Source organism: Labeo rohita, chromosome 14 (genome assembly GCF_022985175.1).
Source record: "Labeo rohita strain BAU-BD-2019 chromosome 14, IGBB_LRoh.1.0, whole genome shotgun sequence".
Classification (NCBI taxonomy): Eukaryota; Metazoa; Chordata; class Actinopteri; order Cypriniformes; family Cyprinidae; genus Labeo; species Labeo rohita.
Genome location: NC_066882.1, coordinates 16093028 through 16116234, shown reverse-complemented (window position 1 = coordinate 16116234; position 23207 = coordinate 16093028). Strand labels below are relative to the sequence as shown.

General features: G+C 35.6%; 2 protein-coding genes across 2 annotated transcripts; both read right to left on the bottom strand.

Moving 5' to 3' along the window:
• Window positions 1–3842: 3842 nt before the first annotated feature.
• On the bottom strand, window positions 3843–19385 carry slc30a9 (solute carrier family 30 member 9). Its single transcript, XM_051127551.1, is given in 26 exon segments — window positions 3843–4292; window positions 6685–6798; window positions 6996–7125; window positions 7391–7556; window positions 8151–8258; window positions 8376–8447; window positions 8546–8585; window positions 10364–10499; window positions 10579–10634; window positions 10773–10875; window positions 11114–11181; window positions 11427–11485; window positions 11589–11671; window positions 11945–12037; window positions 12142–12241; window positions 12345–12392; window positions 13357–13506; window positions 13509–13592; window positions 13595–13658; window positions 15619–15857; window positions 16673–16724; window positions 16813–16911; window positions 17037–17147; window positions 18665–18786; window positions 18870–19049; window positions 19254–19385. Coding segments are annotated over 26 exon segments (2637 nt in total). The 5' UTR covers window positions 19369–19385; the 3' UTR covers window positions 3843–4247.
• A 154-nt stretch (window positions 19386–19539) lies between these two features.
• On the bottom strand, window positions 19540–23206 carry zgc:195212 (DUF4554 domain-containing protein). The gene is made up of 7 exons (XM_051126991.1): window positions 23162–23206; window positions 22898–23006; window positions 22711–22761; window positions 22506–22618; window positions 22284–22370; window positions 20542–20597; window positions 19540–19759 (listed from the first exon to the last, which is right to left on the bottom strand). Exons 1-7 carry the CDS (start codon window positions 23180–23182, stop codon window positions 19540–19542), a joined length of 657 nt encoding a protein of 218 aa, XP_050982948.1. The 5' UTR covers window positions 23183–23206.
• Between the last annotated feature and the right edge of the window lies 1 nt (window position 23207).

Sequence of the window (23207 nt, the reverse complement as noted above, 5' to 3'; positions counted from 1 at the left end):
CTACCCAGTTAAGGATTTCGTACGTACTAGTATATTTAATTATTCAAAACTTATGCTGGAATCAAATCGCTTGACATTGAAGGAAGATGACCTAATGTCTGTACACGAATGATATCCCTTTCAGTTCAATTACAGGGTTGATTAAACAAAGCTTCAATCGATTAATAATTAAAAGAAGTGTAAATCAAGTGCATGGATACAAAATAATCACATAAATATACTTGAGGCTGACAGGAATCCTTCACAAACAGCCCGGCTGATATGGAAGTGTGTCTCTGTGCTTTCATAGCCCTGTACAATGCTGCTTGATTTTGGGTCTACAAGGCAGCATTGTAAAGAGGCTCAAAGCTCAGAGTAAATCATCTGTACATGATGTCTACTGAGGGTACATAATAACACCACTGGCTGTCTCTCAAAATCTAGCGAGCAGCATTTTTGGACATCGTTGTTAATGCTGTCTAGGTAGGCAGCTCGTTAGGTTTTCCAGACGCAGCCAGTGTCACATTATGGTTAGATAAACGACAATGTTGAAAGGTAAAATAACAGATAAATTTAGCATGCTTCCATTATTACTGAATTAATAGAGGTGGAGGACGTGGCCATCAAGACAAGGCCGATAGCGCCCCCTATTGGTGTGTTTGCCATGACAAACATCAATAACAATAGGAAAATTCACACGAATATCAAATATCGACAGTCGATAAACAATTGAAATTGGCTAACATTCAGACACGGGATATATTACGGTTAAACTCAAGCAAACAAAACAACACTGACAGAATATTTAGGTATTTTAGATAACACCCTACATTAAATATCTGATATATTGTGAGCAAAGCTCAAATTTATCGTGTGTTTGTATTTTTACAAACAAAATGCTAATTTAAAAAAGTCCGCGATGTATAAAATCGAACGATTTCATTGAAACTCGCGGGTGAATGAGTGATTTATTTTGATATATAAGCGTCTCAACGACAATGTCCATTTCTGTACACTCTCTCGAGTAAATATTAATCATCAAACCAAAAGAAAAACCCCACTATACCTTCACAGAGAGATCAAACCGTCTGCCGTGAGAGGAATCCGATGTTCAGCCGCGGCGTCTCTACCTTTCTTCATGATCACCATCACAGATGCGCCACACGTTTCTCATGTCCCTCTGCGGCGGTGTCTCAAACCCTTGTGTGCTTCCTACCTAGAAAGCGTTTTGGAAAACGTAGGGCGCAATCGAGTTAAAAGCGCACAAGCGCTCAGAAAGCGTTTTCTACGTAGGCTGCTCACTAGGATTTGACACACAGCCTATGTACAATGTCCCTGCTGCCGCAGATGCATCCTGTACACCGCAATCTGAAATCACTGCTGCCTTTGACCATATAGAATCCTATATGATGCTACATATTAGGCGTGCTAAGTCTATATGGTCCCATTATCTTGAGAAACCCTTTTATGTTTGTAGACTGCAGCTCTAATGTCCAGAAATACATCTGAGCCAATCAACATAAAAGACTAAGATTATTGATATGTGCACTAGCCAATGACATTGACATTTTTGAAGAGCGATGTTAAATAAGAACCGTCGTAAAAGAATATATAAATATAAAAGATTTTTAAACGTGTTTGAAAAAGTCTAATGCTCACCAAGACTGCATGCATTTGATCAAAAAGTGAAATAATATTATTAAATATTATAAAATTACTAGAAAATAACACTAATATATTGATAATGTTTAATTAAAACTATATATAAAATATAAATGTTTTTAAGAATATATTTTTTAAAAAAAAGAAGCTTCCAAAGAACTGCATTTATTTGAAACAGAAATGTTTTTTAATTTTACATGTAATGTCAAATCGATTAATCGCTATTAATCGCATTCGAAATAAGTTTTACAAAATAAAAAAATGTGTGTGCTGTGTATATTTATGTATATATAAATAGACAAATGTACATGTATATATTAAAAAAATATGTATACATATATGATTTATATTGTATATATATATATATATATATATATATATAACATTTATTTCTTAAATAAATACATGTGTGTATATTTCTATATAAATATACACATCACATGTATTTATGTTATGCAAACACAACATTTTATTTTTGGTTGCGATTAATCAGTTTGGCAGCATTAATTTAATGTAACTTTTGATAATGCATCATCAAAAAAGAGAGAAAAATCTTATATATACTTTTCTTAACAAAACAAAACAAATAAAAAAAAACAGTAAAAAAGACAAATATGCAGCGATTTAATAAATGAATTGCAATTTATTAATACTCTTTCTTCAATAGCTCCAAACAGCTCAAAGACTCTCATTTTGGATGCGATTAATCGCAAATAATCAATGCAACAGCACTAACTTAATGTAACTTTTGATTAATGTATCATCAAAATAAGAAAAAAATATTATATTCTTTTCTTCACAAGAAAACAAGAGTAAAAATTTACAAGTACCCAATGTTTTAATAAAATAATTGCAATTTATTCATTCTTTCTTCAGTAGCTCCAAACAGCTCAAATACTTTTATTTTGGATGCGATTAATCGTAATTAATTGATTTGACAGCACTAATTTAATGTAACTTTTGATTAACGCATCATCAAAAAAAAAAAAAAAAAAAATCTTACATTAGTTTTTCTTCACAAAAAAAAAAAAAAAAAAAAAAAGTAGTACTTAGTGTTTTAATAATTTAATTGCATTTTATTAATACTCTTTCTTCAGTAGCTCCAATCAGCTCAAAGACTTTCATTTTGGATGCGATTAATCGCAAATAATCGATTCAACAGCACTAACTGAATGTAACTTTTGATTAATGCATCATCAAAAAAACAGAAAAATCTCATATTATTTTTTCTTCACAACAAAACAAAACAGTAAAAAAAACACAAGTACTCAGTGGTTTAATAAATTAATTGCAATTTATTCATCCTTTTTCTTCAGTAGCTCCAAACAGCTCAAAGATCTAACCAAATAGCAATCTGTCAAATAAACATATTTAAAATATATATAGTCTTAAAGCCTTTTCCAAAACTAATTTTTAAACTTCATCCTTGGACTAACCTTAAACGTGTTCATCCAACCCGCATTAGATGTCTGACAGTTCCTAAGGGGAAACTTCTGAAGCTCTGACTAAATTACAATGTTTAAAAACATTACACAGGCTAGACTTCAGCACAAGAGAGTATGCAACTACCACAAAATTTACTGTTTGCATGGATACTGAGGGTATTTAAATGAACTGAATGCTTCTTTTTCGGATATCAAAATCAAGAGTGTTGCATTTTCACAGTCAGGAATTATTTACAATGGAAAAACACTTGGGCTAGTGTTCACAAACAAGGTTGGCAACACAACAATGCCACCAGTGACAACTGTTTTTGGACATCTACAATTGCTTTCTTCATTCAGTCACACAAAATTACAGCGTAAACAGATGAACAGTCCCAAAAGCAGCATAATGACGTTAGTACTTTTAGTATAGGAAAGATGTGAAGATCTGAGTAGTCTTCATTATTTGAGGGGTCTGAAGTGGGCCGTGGATACCCTGTACTAAATTTAGATTTTACAGTTCTCTTATTACTGATAAATGTGGATATAAATGTAATTTAAAATGCATTTTGTTATTAGTACTAAATCTATTTTAAATCAGTGTAAATTCTGAAAGAATCTGATTTTTTTAAAAAAACTGATTCAAACATCAATTTAAACTGGATTTTTTCCCAAAGTAGATTACAATTGCTCATTTTTGTGACTCATCTCTGTGCATCTGAATAAACAATGGAGTAACATGGGAAACTTTTTGAACTTTGTAAGCAGTGTGAATGCTTTACCATTCAAGCTAACTATTTATGGTAAAATATGAGTGTTTATGCTGCTTTGCATGCATTTTGTAAAATGAAATAAGACTGGTCCTTTTACAATCCATAAACATGATTTCAAAGCTCTGATGGTACAAACTACCACAGATCTGAAAGCCAATGTCTGTATAATTATCATTTCTCAGCCATGTCTCTATCTAGTTGGAGTCTTTTCTGTACTGGCTAAGGTTTTGATATTTTAACAGCTACTGAAACCATGTACAGGTTAGTGGTTGGTTGATGTGGGATAGGTGCAACATAAGACCTCAGCTGATTGGCTGGTTGGAGAGATTGGGGCGCTCAGGGTCATTCGAGGTTTGATTAGTCTTCCTTCCGCTCAATCCTGATCCCCATTCTGCAACGTGTCACGACATTATAAAATCTCCAGATCCACATGTCGCACCTCAGGATTACGTTGCTGTTGGAGATACAAAGCAGGAAAAATGAGTACTAATTTGTTATTAAAAACATTCAATTTGATATTTGATTTGGAAACAAATCTCGTTTTTGCACATAAATTGAAAAGCAAAAAGAACATTGCAATTTCCACACAAAAATTGCATTCAACCTTCTCCTCATCTGCTGATACAGTGTGCAAAAAGCAATTACAGTGTTGTTCTCTGTGAAACATCACATTTGATTTTCCAAAATTAAACACTGGAGAGTGAAACTGGAAGGTTTCACTTTGATTTATTTGAATAGTGGTGGCCAAATAGCTGAACTGATTTCCTTTTTGTGCAGCTTCAAACAGTCATGAGTGTGGTGTCTGCAGAATGTAGTGCTGAATTACTCTGACAGCTAACTATACATCATGTAGGTCAGTTTCACTGAAGGACTGAAGGATCTGAATAATACAATCTTAAAAATAAAGGCTCCAAAAGGGGGTTTTCACAGCAAAGCCATAGAAGACACATCATGGTTTGCCAAAGAACCTCTCAGTGAACAGTTCTTAAAAAAACATTGTTTTCCAGTTGTAAAATAGAAAGATTCCATGTTTGTTAAAGGTTCTTCATAGAATCATGGACACCAATTAAAAGGATAGTTCACCCAAAATGATAATTCTGTCATTAATTACTCACCCTCAAGTCATTCCAAACCTGTAAGACCTTTGTACATTTTCTGAACACAAATGAATATATTTTTGATGAAATCCTAGGGTTTTCTGACCCTGCATAGACAGCAAGGACATTGTTAAAATAGTCCATGTGACATCAGGTTCAACCATGATGTTATGAAGCTATAAGAATACTTTCTGTGCACAAAGTAAAAAAACAACAACAACAACAACAACAAAAAAAACAAAACTTTATTCAACATTTTTTCTTTTTCGTGTCAGTCTTTGGTACGCATTCACAACGTTGATGTCCTTACTACATTGCTAAGCCTTGAACGTGGTAGTTGTGTCTCTGTCTATTGAGGGTCAGAAAGCGCTCGGATTTCATCAAAAATATCTTAATTTGTGTTCTGAAGATGAACGAAGGTCTTCAGGGCTCTATGCTTACTTTTAAAAAAAATTTAGAAGCACCTTTTGATCAATAATCAAAATTTCTGATCAAAAATTAGCTTTCCCATTATGTGACATTTGAATCCTTAAAGTGATTTAAAGGGGCTTTTTTGTAACCTTTGTAATGGCATTTTTCTATTTTTATTTAAAGTATGTCATCTTGTCAAATTCAAAAAAAATTATATTTATAAGCTTTTTCTAATTAAAACAAGGAAAATAAGAATAAGTTAACAATCAAATGAAATCGGTATTAGCAAAATTAATTTGTACTACAGAGGTGGTGCAGAGAAACAAACGTGGCTCGTAGGTGCATTTTCAGATGTTTAACGAGGTTCAGAGGTGGAATGAGTGCAATTAAATTCATAAAGTTGAGATTAATGTTTTAAATATACATTTTTTTATATAGAAATATTAAATGATTTAAATAACTGAAATGATTATACTTTAAAAAATGAACTAAAACTGCCAGTGGGTGGCGGCAAGTAACTTGATTTTATAACTGAATCATTCATTCAATTGATTCGTTCGAATGACTGAATCATTCACGAATGAAGCAAGTGACTTTATGAATGCGTAATTGAATCATTGACTCAACAGATTCGTTTAAAACCATGCACCGCTGTGCTTTCAGAGATGCACAAAATCAGACAATAGTGTTAGAGTCAGACAATTTAAATCACTTAATATTAACTACTTTACTGAAGAATTTTTTTGCAAACTCCTTTAAAGGATTAGTTCACTTCCAGTACAAAAATTTATAGATAATTTACTCACCCCCTTGTCATCCAAGATGTTCATGTCTTTATTTCTTGAGTCATAAAGAAATTATGTTTTTGAGGAAAACATTTCAGGAATTTCCTCCATATAGAGGACTTCTATGATGACCACGAGTTTATGCAGTTTAAATGCAGCTTCAAAGGGCTCTAAGGAAGAAGGGTCTTATCTAGCATAACGATCGGTTATACACTTCTTAACTTTTTAACGCAAATGCTTGTCTTGTCTAGCTCTGCGACATGCATGTGTCCGGTTCAAGACAGTTAGGATATGTCAAAAAACTAATTTTCTCCTCCAACTTCAAAACTGTTCAGAAGTACCAACCCAGTGTTTACAAAATGAACATGCAAAGAAGACCAAATGCCCTTTAAAGAAAAAAAAGTTTTCAGTTGCGACTGAAATGGTCACACTATAGAGTCCTGGTCTTACGGGTTTGGACCGACATGAGGGTGAGTAATTAATGACAGAATATTCTTTTTTTGAGTGAACTATCACTTTAAGAACTTTTTAAGAGTGTGGTTTTATTAAAAACCTTAAGTTCTTTCTCCAGACGGTCCACCTCTGCTCCTAAGGTGTCAATGATGTTCTCCCCATGCTTCAACATAAAGTTCTCCAGCTCTTCTGGTGTCCTCACTTGCTGAATGTCCTGCAGGCCAAACGAAGCACACATAGTTACACTATTAATACGCAGAGCTCACAAATAGATGATTCTTCATCAAAAACTATGCTAATAGTGCTTATAGATTAGTAACTTCCAAGCAACCATTTATAGACTTGAAACAAACACTAGTGTCACATCAGATGATCTACATCACAGCAGAAGCCTCGTCTCTCAGCACGTACGTTGAGGATCTGTTCAATGTCTTGCTTCTCCAGGTATGAGCGCGTCACCACCCGTCCATCAAAGTCCACCTCCGCCTTGAAGCGCACTTTGCTCAGCCCCATATCTGTGGCTTTGACATCATGAATCGCCCTGGAGACAAAATGACCTGAAGTGAGGACATCAAATCTAATTTCATCAAAGCAAGAACGTGCACTCATGTAACTCTGTCTGAGCAAGCTTACATTTCAAGATGTTATGCTTGCCTGAATTTGAAAAGCATTTGAAGCAGGTTGCTTCTGTCTGCTTGTTAAAGTACTGTTATGACTTGAAAGATGGTAGCTTGTTTGCTGATGAAGCTGTTATTATGCAGACTGTGGGTACACATAGAGGACACATACAGAGAGAGAGGACTGACCTGACAGCAGGGTCGCTTTCCAGAAACTCTGTGAGCATCTGCACATGCTCGGCCTGGATGGAGCGACCCAGCAGAGCCTCTGTGTTAGTGTAGATGAGGAATGCAGACACCGTTCCTAACAGGGTGCCTACACCCAGAGAACCCAGACTGTCATAGTAAGGGTTACCTATGAAGGTGGAGAAATGCAAGGTCATGTATAGTAAATAGTATGTGAGACTAATACCAACATAAAATGTTAACTTAATTCAAAATTTTGACAAAGCGTATATGTGAATTTGTAAACATGTCTTTAATGGCACAATAGAGACCTCTAGTGGTACAAAAAAGTGCTATTTCTTTCTTTTAAAGCCCTGCTATGTAAAATAACACTGCTGTTAGTTTCATGGTTGATTACACTTCAATAACATACAACTGTAGTGAGCACCAGATAATAAACTGAGCTGAAACTGCCATCAGGGCTGTTCTCAAGCATGAAAGCAGGTTTACTGAATAGAGCATTATCCAGATCTCTACACAAATTTTCCACAAAGGCATGAAAACCACAGGGCAAGAGGGACAAGCTTCTGGGCAGCTGTAGGTGTTGACTTTGTGTGAGCACAGAAGTGCGTTTAGAGCTGAATTTACAAAGCTTAAAAAGAACATCAACTGCTCTTTACAAAGGGGATAAAGCTCAGTCCCATATGCTTATTAAACCTGACCCTGTGGTAGAAACCACAGGAACAGGAGGGTAAGGAACTATTCTTGAGTTGATTTTAAATACCTGTAAGAGACGTTAGTCCCATACATCCAGCTGCCAGAATCACCCCGAGAACAGCAGCAGCGTCCTCCAACAGGACCACGTTAGTGCTGGGGTCTCGACTTTGCATCACTGCCATACACAAACAAACAAGAATTATCCAACTGATCATCTCCAAACTGTGTCAAAATTATAGTCATATTCAAATAAAATAAAAGTCTAATAAAAGAGTTAACCAAAGGTACATACCGTACTCATAAAAGGACAAGCCCTGTTTATGTGCACTCTTCTTGATCTCATTAATGGCCACCAACAGTGTAGCTTTAAGGGAAATCAGCAGACAGATGATATTAAAATAGTGAAGCTGTTAGACCTTTCTGAATGTTACTGAAAATATGGAAGAGGAAACCACATCTCACCTCCTTCAGATACCAGAGATCCTGCTAAAATACAGTAAGCCTGCAAAAGACAATTAAAAAACTGTATCACGCTAAAAAGATTTCTATTTCAAATAAATTTCCATACAAAATATCAACCAGCACAGCTGTTTTCAAAAATGACATTAAGATGTTTTGAAGCAGATAGCTTAAGATAGCATATCAAAAATATAGCTGCAAGCAGCGATTACCAGGGTTCAAGCGGATTAAGGCATTTAAGCACATATAAAAAAAATACATTATTCAGCTAACCTGTAACCACCTAAATCATTGATTTAAAAAGCATATTTGTCAAATCCAGGTAATTTATCATAGAAATCTTATGTTTTTTAACGTTTATGACTGTTATAGTGTCAGATGTGGTCCGATCTCCTTAAAACTTTGCATGCTTGTTTAGAATCACCTTTCGTACGTGCTCAGCAGGTTTTGTGAAGTTTTTGAATGTTCCTTTAGGCTTTATAGGATTTGGGGTGAATTTAGACAGGCCCCTTTTCTGAACGACCACGTTATACCTTCCCAAAGGGTAAATTTAAACATTTTTGATAATTATTGATCCAGAGAGTCCAGACAATTGTACTGAAATGTTTTTTTTTACAGAAAACCTAGGACTAGGTCATAAAAAAGTAGGTTTTTGACATCTTCTCAATCATTTAACAAATTATTTGATTGACAGCAGTGGTTCTAGAGGCAAAGTTGTTTGGAATGAGGAGTTCTATTGTATGATATGAACATCATGTGTATGTGCAAAAACCGTGCGATGTACAACAGTTTACACCCTTGAAAAATGCTATATTGCTCCCCACTGGCCGATTTCTTTCACATTTCTCTCAGACCTTTGGGGCCATTTTGTTCCAATCAGCCTCCATTTGTCTAATAGGTACTTAAAATTCATCGACCAATGGTGGCCATGTTTTTTTGAGATATGCAAGACACTTGTGGCACTCTGGACCAAGATCGTGCACACTGATTTCCATTTTGAAAGGGCAAATGGTTAAGCAGTTACAGCCATTTTTATGACTTCCCCTCTAATAGCGCCACCAAGTGGCCAAACTCAGCGATTTTTTTTCCTGTGACCTGCAATTGAGCTCTTACATAAGCGTTCTGAGTTTGGTAAAGATATCTCATTCTGTTCAGGAGTTACAGACATTTTACTAAAAGTGGCCCTGCACCTTTTGAAAGTTTTGGTGTCCCTTTTCAACGGTGAGTCAAAAGTTCAACTTTTTTTTTGATAATTATTGATATTCCAGAGAATCTTTCTGCACTGGTTTGGTTCCAGTTGGGTGAAAAACCTAGGACTATGTTGTAGGTTTTTTTTTAAAAAAAAAAGAAAAAAAGAAAAAGTGAAATACTTGAAAATTTTGCCAAAATGAGCCAAGTATTCCAACGACATAAGACACCTGAGTCTGCGACTGATGGTTTAGGAGTTATGAGCGATTTCGTACTTTTGTTTGCTGTAGCGCCCCCATCAGGCTGATTGGGAGTGTGAATACTACCATCCCTCTAAGTTTCAAGTCTCTGTGACTTACGGTTTGGTCTGCACGATCAGTTTTACGTGGACATTACGCACTTGAACCAACTAATGATTTCTGAAGGATCACATGACAGCTTTGTCATCACAGGAATAAATTACGTTTTAAAACATATTCAAATAGAAACAGTACTATAAAATTGTAATATTTCACAATATTAAGATTTTTAGCCTTAAAAATCTTAAGAACACCAAACTTTAAAACGATAATGTAACATCACAGACTTCATATAATTTTGTACATCTGCAAGTTCTAACTCAACGCCACTAACCCAGAGCAGTGATTCTATTGGCTGAGGGTGCAGGAGTCCCATAATGCCGTGATACCAAGACAAGCCAGCACCCATCATGAAGATGCCGACACCGCTGATGAGAGAGGCGATGTAACGCATGTTGGAAAAGCCATACCTTTAATAACAGAGAACAGTTGGCTTAGACATGACCAGAGGACAACATAGACGAATCAGTCTGTATGAGCTGTACGTACGGATGGACGGCATCTGGGTTCCGGACAGACTGGCTGATGCCTAGTGCAAGAAGAGCCTGTAAAGGAGAGAATATAAAAGATGAATTTAAAGAACGAACAAGTATATATGTCTATATGATATATTTTCAAATCATACACCATCTTCTGCAGGCATGTCAAGGAGGTCAAAGGTGGTAACATGGACATGAACTTACCTGATTGCAGGTATCAGCCAGTGAGTGGATGGCTTCTGAAAACATACTGGCAGATCCCGTATAAACCCATGCCAACAGCTTGAAGAAAAAATTCAGTCCATTTCTGCAGTTTAAAACAAACAAACAAACATTAAATTAGACATATATATCTTCACTTGATGCACAAATAGACTGATGTTCAAAACAGTAATACTTTTATTCAGCAAGGACTGAATCTAGACACAGATTTCACTGTTTTAAAGCTAACAGTCAGTGCGTGTCAGACCTCATGTGAAAGCACGTGTCTTTAACTCAATATTCTTAATCTAATAGCAAGATAGTATGGGGTTGGGAAAACGTACATGCATATAGCCACCATCACCACTTTTCCTGGCCCTTGTAGAAATGTCACTCTCTTCCTAGACCGAGGCTATTGGAGATATAAAAAATGATCAAAAACAGTTAGCTAAAAGCACATTATATTCATTGTTATGCTTTGAGGTTGAAATAAGAGCAGCATGAAGATATGAATATGGAACAAAAATGTCAAAAAAAGGGATGATGGAGAAAAAAAAAGAGAATCTGAGAAACATTGTGAATCATAAGAACTGGCTACACCCAGGCATTAGTACCAGAACATAAAAATCACAGTGACAGGCTTGAACTTGTTTTTACCTTTGTGTTCCCCCAGAAGTCTTTGTACTCCTTTAACAGCTTCTGATTTCTAAATATGTCTTATTAGTGAGAAAGAGAAAGGAAAACTGGTTATTTAGACAGCAGACGTCATGAAAACATCATATTGCAGATCATGCAGTAAATGAAGAAAGAATGACATACTTTCCTGGTACTCCCTTTCCACCTCTTTCCTGACATTCCTCTCTCTAGCAAGTGCCTCTTGACTTCCCCATACATCCAGCGCTCTACATTAAGACACCCAAACATGCTAATTGATCTCTCTAACTCATCATTTCAGATCCTGGTACCAAATCCTTAAAAGCATATACAGCACACTACAATTGAAAAGGTTGAGGTCAGTACGATTTTATACTGCTTATACTTAAGGCTGCAATTATTTGATCAAAAACACATTATTTTTGAAAAATAAAAAGTTCAGAAGAACAGCATTTATTTGAAAGTGAATTTTTAGTAATTAAAACTTTCAAATGGTAGTATAAGATGACAAGTGTACATACTTTGCCTCAACATCCGATCGCAGGAAAACAGTGAAGGCTTCTGTGTCATCATGAGGACTACGTCGACGGATTTTCCTAAGCTGTTCCAGGTCACTGTGAACACACAAAAATGCATAGATTCTCATGTAAACATGATAGAAGGGCAGCAAACTGGATTACACCAAAGTAAACTACAAAGTTCCACTCCCTAAAGGTACCTAGGTTTGAGGCAGAACTCATTCATAGCTCTAACTGCGGTGATGAAATTATTCTGGGTGTATTTGGTGCCATATTCCCTTTTTTTCAGGACAGCCCGAACTGAAAACACAAGAAAGATAATTAAAACACACAGAATCGTGATATACATTCTAATAGGATGAAAAGGTAAAAAGTGTCTGTGTGTAAAACAAGGCTCCACTACCTTTCACTTGAATGCTCTCTGCTTTCGTCAGACCTTGAGGTTTGGAACCTCAAATGCAAAAAGAAAAAAATACAAATTGATAATATATAAATATAATATATAAAACACTAGGTTTTTTTTTAACTAGTGGGTGCAGGACACCATACTGAATAAATAAGCTTTCCATTGATGTATGGTTTGTAAGGATAGGAAACTGGAATCTGAAGGTAAAAAAAAATCTAAATATTGAGAAAATCGCCTTTAAAGTTGTCCAAATGAAGGTCTTAGCAATGCATATTACTAATCAAAAATTAAGTTGAGATATATTTACAGTAGGAAATTTACAAAATATCTTCATGGAACATGATCTTTACATAACATCCTAATGATTTTTGGCATAAAAGAAAAATTGATCATTTTGACCCATACAAAGCATTTTTGGCTACTGCTACAGATATACCTGTGGTAGTTAAGACTGGCTTTGTGGTCCAGGGTCTCATTTATGTAAGTGAGGACAGCAAAATAAAGTAAACTGTGACATATTATAGCCAAAAATTCTTCATACAGTGGACTACCAGTAAAACTGATAAAAATTTGGGACCAACAATTATTCAGACACTTCGACCTGACCATGTTTTGCTTAAGTGTTTTTTGTTTAATTGCTAATGCAACCTTTTTACACCACAGACTGAACAAAGTATTGATAGTTGTGTCAAAAGCTGTTTGAATTTCTGGTTAACTGCAATCCATTACATACCTTTCTAAAGTTATCTGACATCATCAAGACAAATTTGTTCACACTGACACCGTTTAACTCTGAGTTCTTGTCCTATTTTATTATCATTAAAAATTACCATAAACTATAGCGAATAAACTTTTTAATGTGATAAATGTTGAAGGTGTCTGAAATTTTTTTGGTTTGGACTGTAAAACACTATGTATTTACATTTACTTACAAAAACCTAAGAAATGAACAAAAAGTAGCACATTTTTAGACCTGTGAACAAACATAAAATAGTGCAGAAATCATTACCAGCTGCTTTTGCAGATGCCTGGGCAGCTTGTTCTTTCTCAGTGGGCTTTGGCTCTACAGGTCCTGCTGGAGATCCGTCTTTATCACCGCCTGATGTGGAACAGTACTGGACCTGTGTCCACGTTAAGGACGTGACTCTAGAATCGGGAAGCTAAACCAGAGTTTGTGCACCCCTCCTCCACTTTTCCAACCTATTGAGAATCACAAGTTGCGTGATCAGAATAATTTCTGGATATAGTCTGTAAATTGTTGAAACTACCAATGTTGAATGACAAGATATAAAGCAGAATTTAATTAACATCCTCTCTCAGTTCTTACGTTAACAGAACATGCAAATAACTGTGGTGCTCTTACCAAAACATGGCTTTGCTATTTTAGAGGGTCTCTGAGATAAAGGAGCTCGTTGTTGCATGTAGACCCGGCAGAGGACTTGCCATGGTCTGTGGGCCAGACAGGGGAACATCCTCTCTGTGGCAAGTCCAGGAGACACACACTGAATCCTGCTGGACATTTACATTACATAATGTTACTAGATGCATGTGATAATCGAACAACACTGAAACATATCAATAGTGAAAAAGGGAGTGTGGGCTGGTCTACAAACTTCAGATTAACCCTATTAGAGAAACGTGATTGATCATATGACCATCCACATGAAAACTCAACACAGAACAACAGAACCTGTATAAATAAATGTTGTCCACATTCATAGTGACAGTTCTATCTATTTATACTAATCTAACTACCATCCTGAACACTTCGTCAGCCAATTAGCTACATGTGACAGTGAGTTCCATAGAGTTCTTGATCATACAGTTACATTCAACCTTTGCAGTTCAGTAAAAGTCAAAATTAGGAAACATTTAAAACAAGCCCTGACAGTATACACACTTGGATGCTTTCTAGATCAACATACGCTTAGAATTAGCATTCAATGATATCAGTACCTGGCTAGATATCCCGTCAAATCGTCCCTGAGCCAAGCAGCAGATGTCTGAACAAGCGACTGCTTTAATTTCTATCAGATTAAGTGAAGACTACCGCTCTGACAACAACACACACTGCTAACTGAATCTGACTGCAGCCGGTGCCTTTCAGTTAGCTTAGCATGACAACTACTTCTTAGCAAGAGCTACAGTTGCTGAGGTAATAGACCCATTATACACAGAAGTTGAAATAATAGACACTCCGGTAAGTATTGTTTACCTTTTTATAGCTCAGTCCATTATTTACTAGTGGTGGGCTAACTCAACACCATAACCAATAGTACCAACACAAAAAACAGAAGACGGAGAGATCGCGAGATCGTGAGTCATTCAACGAGAGAGCGTTTTAGTTTTGAAACTGCGCCTGCAGGCTCGCAGAGCGGTCTGACAGTGGAGGAGCCCACCACTGGAGCAGTGCTGTTACGATATCTGTTTGTTTAGTTTTAAACTAACCTAATTATATAGCTTCTGCTGGTTTATTTTAAACCTTTTAAAAATGTAAGTACATAAACAAAACAGTTTAAAGATGAGAAACATATCCATCTTATTCTTTAACGTGGAAGTAAGCCTATGGGTGAGACTTCCGGTTCATTAGCAGCTATTAGGAAATAACGAGATGAATAAGTGTGCAGTATGGTAAAAGTGTTTGCACTACAAACCAATGTGTGCATAATTAAGATAATACATTAAAATAATATTGTAAGACATCAATTTGTAATATCAAGCAGCAAAACGAGCTGTTTTGTACAGTTAAATATAGCTTGACGCAGATGAGACCGGAAGCCAGACCTATAAAACTGATAAACAGCCACGCCCACTTTTACGGGAAGAAAAAGGTGGATATGGTATGTCCAGAATATATATTTAACACAAAAATTAGGATACTTTCCTTGTGAATTTTAATGTAGCCTATAAAATAAATAAGCAAAAATAAAATGCATACTATTAAATTACAAAAAGGCTGTATCTTGAAAACAAAGTAGCAATTGAATATACAAGGAAATATAAAGGAAAAAAATATTTTTCAAAATGTCTTGAAGACATGGGCAAAGCAACAACTGAAAAGACAATCTCAACTCTATTTTCCTCAGTCCCATTCAGAAAAGTTTTCAAGCTCTTGAAGCCACTGTTTCTCCACCTTCACAAAGAGAGATAACAAAACAGTTAGGATATGCACTGTACTGTATAGACATCTTTTTATGATTGTTTCTTCTGAGCTACATATCAGGTTAAATAAGTGGCATACAGTATTCCCAATAATTTTGGAGTTATCCACCTGTTCATTCCTCAGTGCTGAGGGTTTGGCTGTGATCATTCTGTTTTGATGACTTTGAGGAAGCTGTATTGGGGACAGGGAATTTCTCTGGATGTTTGCCGCCTCAAAGACATTGTTCATGAAGGTATCTGAATTCTCAGAGAACATCTCTGAACATTGTCTCTTCTTAGGGATAATGCTTGAGGAATGAATATCAGAGTGAATCCTCTTAGAAGACAGTTCTGTTGGATTTTCAAACTCTAAAAAAGAATGAATCAAACTTTTTTAAAATATAACAATCTCAGCCAACTCTATTAATGATTTCTGTGATGCTTCAAAATCAATAACCCCCAAAAGACGTGAAATGTGAACAATTACACTACCAGTCAAAATATTTTTAATGTTTTTTAAAGAAGTCTTCTGCTCACCAAGCCTGCATTTATTTAATCCAAAATACAGCAAAAGCAGTAATATAGTGAAATATTTTTACTATATAAAATAACTGCTTTCTATTTGAATATATTTTAAAATGTACATTATTCCTGTGATGGCAAAGCAAAATTTTCAGCATCATTACTCCAGTTTTCATAGTCTTCTGTTTAAAAATCATTCTAATATGTTGATTTGCTATTCAAGAAACATATTTATTATTATTATCAATATTTAAAACTGTTAAGTAGATTTTTTCAGGATTCTTTGATGAATATGAAAAGTCAAAGATCCAAAAAATTTCAATAAAATAATAATAAAAAATGTTTTTTTGAGCAGCAAATCAGAATATTAGAATGATTTTTGAAGGATCATGTGACTAGAGTAATGATACTAAAAATGCAGCTTTTCAAATCACAGGAATAAATTACATTTTAAAATATATATATGTAAAAAAGCAGTTATTTTGAAATAGTAAAAATATTTCAAAATTTTACTGTTTTTTGGTTCAAATAAATGCACTTCTTTAAAAAACATTAAAAATCTTACTGTTCAAAAACTTCTGACTGGTAGTGTATAATGACAAAATACTCAGTATCACTTCTAGTTCTAGGAAGAATTATTGTATGAAAACTATTAAACATACCTTCCTCCAAGCTGTGAAGACTACTCTGTTCAGAGCTAACAGCTTCCACCACCTTGTAAGAACATTAAAATCATGAACGTTCAAAGGCAAAATCATGAATGCAGAAATGAAATCATCTGAAATAAGTTTTGTAAAACCACCTTTTTGTTACTACACATGCGCCTTGAAGCAAAGCGCCCATCCACAATGCTTTGAAGAGACTGCTGTAGTGAGGCAAGCAACTCGCTGGTGCTCTTGACCTAAAACAAACCCAGTTTTAAAAGATTTTATACAACTTTCACAAGTTAAAGAAGTAAAAGAAGTGAAATGACACATAAAATAGGGTGTTTTGGGAACCAGTACAAATTATAGCCATATATTATACCCTCATGGTATCAAAACAGACACTTCGAAACTCTCCACTGCTGCTGCTGGCAATTATACTGTTCATTGAGCTTAACACTATGGGTATAGCAGAATCCAACCTCCGCCTGGTCTGAAGTACACACAAAAAAGAAGTATGGTTCAGTGGTGGTAAAACAATGACTAATGGCTATAGTGTCACATTTGTTCCTTGTAGACCTCTGTTTAAAAGTTTGGCATTGCTAAAATTTTTAAAAGAATAGATTACCCAAAAATGAAAATTCTGTTGTTAATTACTCACCCTCATGTTGTTCCAAACCTGTAAGACCTTTGTTCATCTTTAGAACTATATTTTAGATATACTTTAGATATTTTTGATGAAATCCAAAAGCCAAATAAAAGAAAAAAAGCCAAATCAAATAAAAGGCAGCCTTTGTGACCATATGAGACATCTTTGAAAAACATTTAAAGGGATAGTTCACCTAAAAATGAAAATTCTGTCATTAATTACTTACCCTCATGTTGTTTCAAAGGCCTTTGTTCATCTTCGGAATGCAAATTAAGATCATTTTTTATGAAATCCGAGAGCTTTCTGGCCCCCTCACAGATAGGAACGCAACTGACACATTCAAGGCAGAGAAAGGTAGCAAGGTCATAATTATAATAGTCCATGTGACATCAGTGGTTCAGCCTTAATTTTATGAAGCTACAAAAATATTTTTTGTGTGCATTGGTTGAGCCACTGTCACATGGACTATTTTAACGATGTCCTTACTACCTTTCTGTGCCTTGAACATGTCTGTTGCGTTGCTGTCTATGCAGGTTCAGAAAGCTCTCGGATTTCATCAAAAATGATCTTAATTTGTGTTCCGAAGATGAACAAAGGCCTTTGGAACAACATGAGGGTGAGTAATTAATAACAGAATTTTCATTTTTAGGTGAACTATCCCTTTAAATATTTTTCAAAGATGTCTCATATGGTTACAAAGGCTGCCTTTATTTGATAAAACAACATTAAAAAAAAAGTAAGTTTGTTAACTGAATATCTTACTGACTCCCAAACTTTTGAACGATATTTAAAGGAGAAGTCCACTTCCAAAACAAAGATTTACATATAATGTACTCACCCCCTTGTCATCCAAGATGTTCATGTCTTTCTTTCTTCCGTCGTAAAGAAATTATGTTTTTTGAGGAAAACATTTCAGCATTTTTTTTCATATAATGGACTGCTATGGTGCCCAGATTTTGAACTTTCAAAATGCAGTTTAAATGCGGCTTCAAACGATCCCAAATGCGGTTGTAAATGATCCCAGCTGAGGAAGAAGGGTCTTATCTAGCAAAACGATCGGTTATTTTCATTAAAAAAAAATACAATTGAAATACTTTTTAATCTCAAACGCTCGTCTTGCCTTTCTCTCCATGAACTCTGTGTGTCGAAAAAACTCCAATCGTATTTTCTCCCTCCCTGATTTCCCTTTTTGAGGAAATGTTTTCCTCAAAAAAATAATTTCTTTACGACTGAAGAAAGAAAGACATGAAAATCTTGGATGACAAGGGGGTGAGTACATTATTTGTAAATTGTTGTTCTGGAAGTGGACTTCTCCTTTAAGTAAACTTCATTTAAAAATAAAGTTAACAAACTAATCTTACAGCATGTCTTTGTTGAAATGCTTTCAGAGCATTTTTCATGGTAGACTGTAGAGTCGCCCTCACTTGATCTCCATTGTACCAAAGAACTGCATCCAAGTGTCTCTCGAAAACCTCCTCACTGCCTGACACATTCAAAAGCAGAATTTCAAAAGATTATGACCTATTTTAAGATGTCTTTATGATAGAGAAAGCAAATGTGCCTCACTGATGAAGTCGGAGATCTGGGAGCTGAAGGGGTCAGTGTACTGAGTGAAAATGAAGACAGTCAGAGTTTGTTCTACAGCATGGCTCCATTCGGACTCAAGGTTCTGCTGAACAGCACTACATCTTGTTTCCTGCCTGTAGTCAGTCTCAACAGAGAATTCTACATCAGAACACAGAGATCCTGTAAAGAGAAAAGCCAGAATTAAATAATATATAGACATGCTGGAAAACTGTCTGGACAACTCTAGCCTCACAGCCAATAGTGATTTGTAGCACAGTGCCCTTGGTGCTTTGCAGCGAGGCTTCCATCCATAAAAATATAACACAGCGAGGAAATTTGCTCTCAGTATCCCCAATTTTCTTCTCATTTAGTCCTGTAATTTACCCTGAATGTTTTGTGTTTCCATACAAGAGACTCTAGAAAGGCCGAGATCTGCCCAGGAGGGTGAAGCAGCCAAACTCTGGAGGAAACTTGTCTGTGTTTGTTGCATTAAAGGCATGCCACATGGACTGTACACTAACATGTGTAATAAATGTTAAGGCTTTTAACAAAATATCTATTTTGCTCATAAATATGAATTAGAAACATCATCAATTTCTTAACCAAATAAGAGAGAGCAAGTAAGCCCTGAAAAAATCATATGCATGCTTTTAAATTTTAATAACGCTATTTATGTGAACATTACAAAGGATATCCGTATGCATGAGAGTCGAGTGGGCCAGTTGGCATACTGATCCATACAGGGTGCAAGTGTTGCCATGGTAACCATGCTCATTTCCCCACACAATCCAGCCTCTATTGTGTCAGTGGGAAGCACACAGCTCAGTGTGTCTCCCAATACTGGGTGCATTTGTTGGCAGGATGGGAAACACCATCCAGAGAATGGACTCCTTGATAATAAAATCACAACAATAAAATGTGCAAAGACATACAAAATGCAAGTACAGATATTTAGGATGTTAAAACTGAATGACCAATCTGGGGTGTTGATCCTGCTTGCTAGTTAATTGTTCTATTTAATAAAAATGTGCAGGAACTGACTGTCCGTATGCGGCAGTGTCCATAGTAATGCTGTGATCCATCACTGAAACTTTACTTCCTGTCTCTCCACTATAAAAGAGCAAATATGGACAATTTATCCCAAAACATTTTTAAAAAATAAAAAGAGTGGGTTTAATGAGTAGATGTAACACATCATTACTTGCAGAGAAGAATAAGAGCAACAAAAATATAAAAACAAGCTTTTTTAATTTTTTTAATTATTATCATCTACGCTACCGTTCAAACGTTTGGGGTCAGTAAGTTTTTTAATGCTTTTGAAAGAAGTCTCTTATGCTCACAAACAGTAATACTGCTAAATATTATTACCATTTTTTAGACAATATATTTTCAAATATCATCCATTGTGCCTTCTTTCTTACTTTTCTTACTGTTATCAATCTTGAAAACAGTTGTGCTGCTTAATAATTTATTTTTTATTTTTATAAACCATTATACATTTTTGTTCAGGACTCTTTGATGAACAGAACGTCTAAAGGAACAGTATTTATTTGAAATAGCAATCTTCTGTAGCTTTTTAAAAATGTCTTCACAATTTAAGGTATTCTTTCTGAATAGAAGTATTCATTTCCCCAAACTTTTGAATAGTAGTGTACATATGTATTTAGACAACCTGAACATTTGCTTGTGCGTCGTTGAATCTGTCCTAATCTCAAAGATGATTTTCACCTAGAATAGATAAAAGGGCAGAACCAGACCTTCACTTGAGGAGAGAGAATAATAGCTTCACTCACAGTTAATGAAAAATTCTAAATATGCAACAGTATTATCACAAACATATTCAGTGCCTTGCGAAAGTATTCAAACCCCTTCATTTTTTATGAATGTTTAATGTTGCTGCCTTATGTTAAACTGCTTTAAATTACTTTTTTCCACATCTACACTCCATACACTATAATGACAAAGCAAAAACAGAATTGACACAACTTCGTAAATTTAATAAAAATAAAAATACTGAAATTAGTACATTGCATAAGTATTCATACCCTTAACTCAGTACTTAGTTGAAGCATCTTTACAGCCTCAGATCTTTTTGGTATGGTGTGACAAGCTTTGCACATCAGCATTTGGCAATTATCTGCCATTCTTCTCCTCATCTCTTCACCTCTCAAGCGCTGTCAGTTTGGATGGGCACAGACGTACATTTTCAGGTTTCTCCAGAAATATTTGATTGGGTTCAAACCCAGACTGTGGCTGGGCCACTCAAGGACATTCACAGAGTTTAGTCTATATCTTGTTGTGTGCTTTGGCTCCTTGTACTGTTGAAAGGTGAACTTCTGCCTAGTCTGAGGTTCTGAATGCTCTGGACTGGATTTTCATTAAAGCTATTTAAATATTTCTTCTACTCTGACGAGTCCCTCAGTCCCTGCCACTGAAAAACAGCCCCACAGCATGAGGCTGCTACCACCACACTTTTGGGATGGTACTCTGCAGGTGATGAGCAGTGCCTGGTTTCCTCTATACATGATGCTTGAAACTGAGGTTCATCAGACCAAAGAACCTGAGGGTCCTTTAAGTTTTTTTTTTTCCTTTTTTTTTTGCAAATTCCAAGCGTGTTTTCAGGTATCTTCACTGAGGAGAGAAATGAGTTTGGCCATACTGCCATAAACACCAGATCTGTGGAGTGTTGCAGTGATGTTTGTTCTTCTGTAGGTTTCTTCCATCTCCACATATGATCATGGAGCTCAACTGGAGTGACCATTAGGTTTCTGGTCACCACTCTAACCAAGGCCCTTCTCCATCAATTGCTCATTTTGGCCAGGAGGCTCGCTCTAGGAAGAGTTCTGGTTGTTTCAAACTTCTTCCATTATGGATAATGAAGGCTACATGCTTCTGTGAACCTTCAATGCAACAGAATGTTTTCTGAAATCTTACCCAGATGTGTGGCTTAATGCACCCTGTTTCTGAGCTCTACAGGCAGTTTTATAAACCCCAGGGCTTGGTTTTTGCTCTCATATGCATTTTCAGCCATTCAGACCTTTAATTAAGACGTGTGCCTTTCCAAAACACACCTATTCAGTTGAATTTGCCACAGATTAACTCCACTCAATGTGTAATAACATCTAGGCCTACAAGCAATATGAATCTTTCTGAGCTAAATTTCAACGGTCCCAGATAAGGGTATGAATACTTATGCAATGGAATCATTTAATTTTTTATTTTTTTTAATTTAAAACAGTTTAACATAAAAAAAAAAAACATGAAAAGGGGTCTGAATGCTTTCGCAAGGCACTGTACATAAAACATATACATTACTCACCTTAAATGGTCAATGTTTTGGTTTATTTCTATGCAATGTCAGGAGGTTATCAGTGTTGTCACAATAATTTGTAATATGCACTGCAATGGTCTCACCTGTGCATGAACCAGACTGAGTCTGTGCAGAAATTTTTCGATCTTTGACTGTTGAGCCTCCACTGACTGACTAGTAGCCCTTCCAACCTTTTAGAAAGTATACATAATATGTGAAAACATACTGAAATGAAACCTAGCACAATATCAGAATAAAACATAACTGATTTTTTTGTTTGTTTACTGAATATTTCCTGGTTGATTGTTCAGTCAGGAGGCACTCACATGAAAAGAATAGGTAAAAAACAAAGACCCCAAGTTGTCAGTAAACCTCTGAAGCTCTTCCTGATGAACACACTCACAAGTTGGGACCTCTAAAGAAAGTCTGTCCACAGCCTCTAAAACAGAAACACAAGAAACAACGTTGATCAATTGTGACCATATTCACAATTATAATGAATAGTATTTACACTAGTAACGTTACACTCACCTTTCAAAGCAGATTTAGACATTTTTTTACACCAAGCACCAGCAGCAGATACTGTGAATGACATTTGTCATGATGAATGAAATATACACAAAGCATAAAGCCAGTCGTTTATCAAGCTTACAGAATTAAATAACGTTAACGTTAACGACTAGTAAGTCAGCACTAGTTTACTCTGTTCGTGTTTTACCGGTTAAAATCGCGGGAGATTGAGACAGCGCTCTAACGACAACCATCAGACCTCCTGACCGTTTACATTCACCATACTGATGAACTAAAGCCAACAAACACCTCAAAACCTGCAGTTAAATAAAGTTAAAACAGTCATACAAAAGAGACATTGTCTAATGAAGTACCATTGTAGCTGTCAAACTCAAATACAGATAAATGAAACGCTGCGTAAACCCTGAGTAAAATACATTTCAATAAAATAATAAAAAATAAATAAATGTACCTTTCGTAATTTACAGTACATTTTTAATCCTAATTAAAGTTTCGTC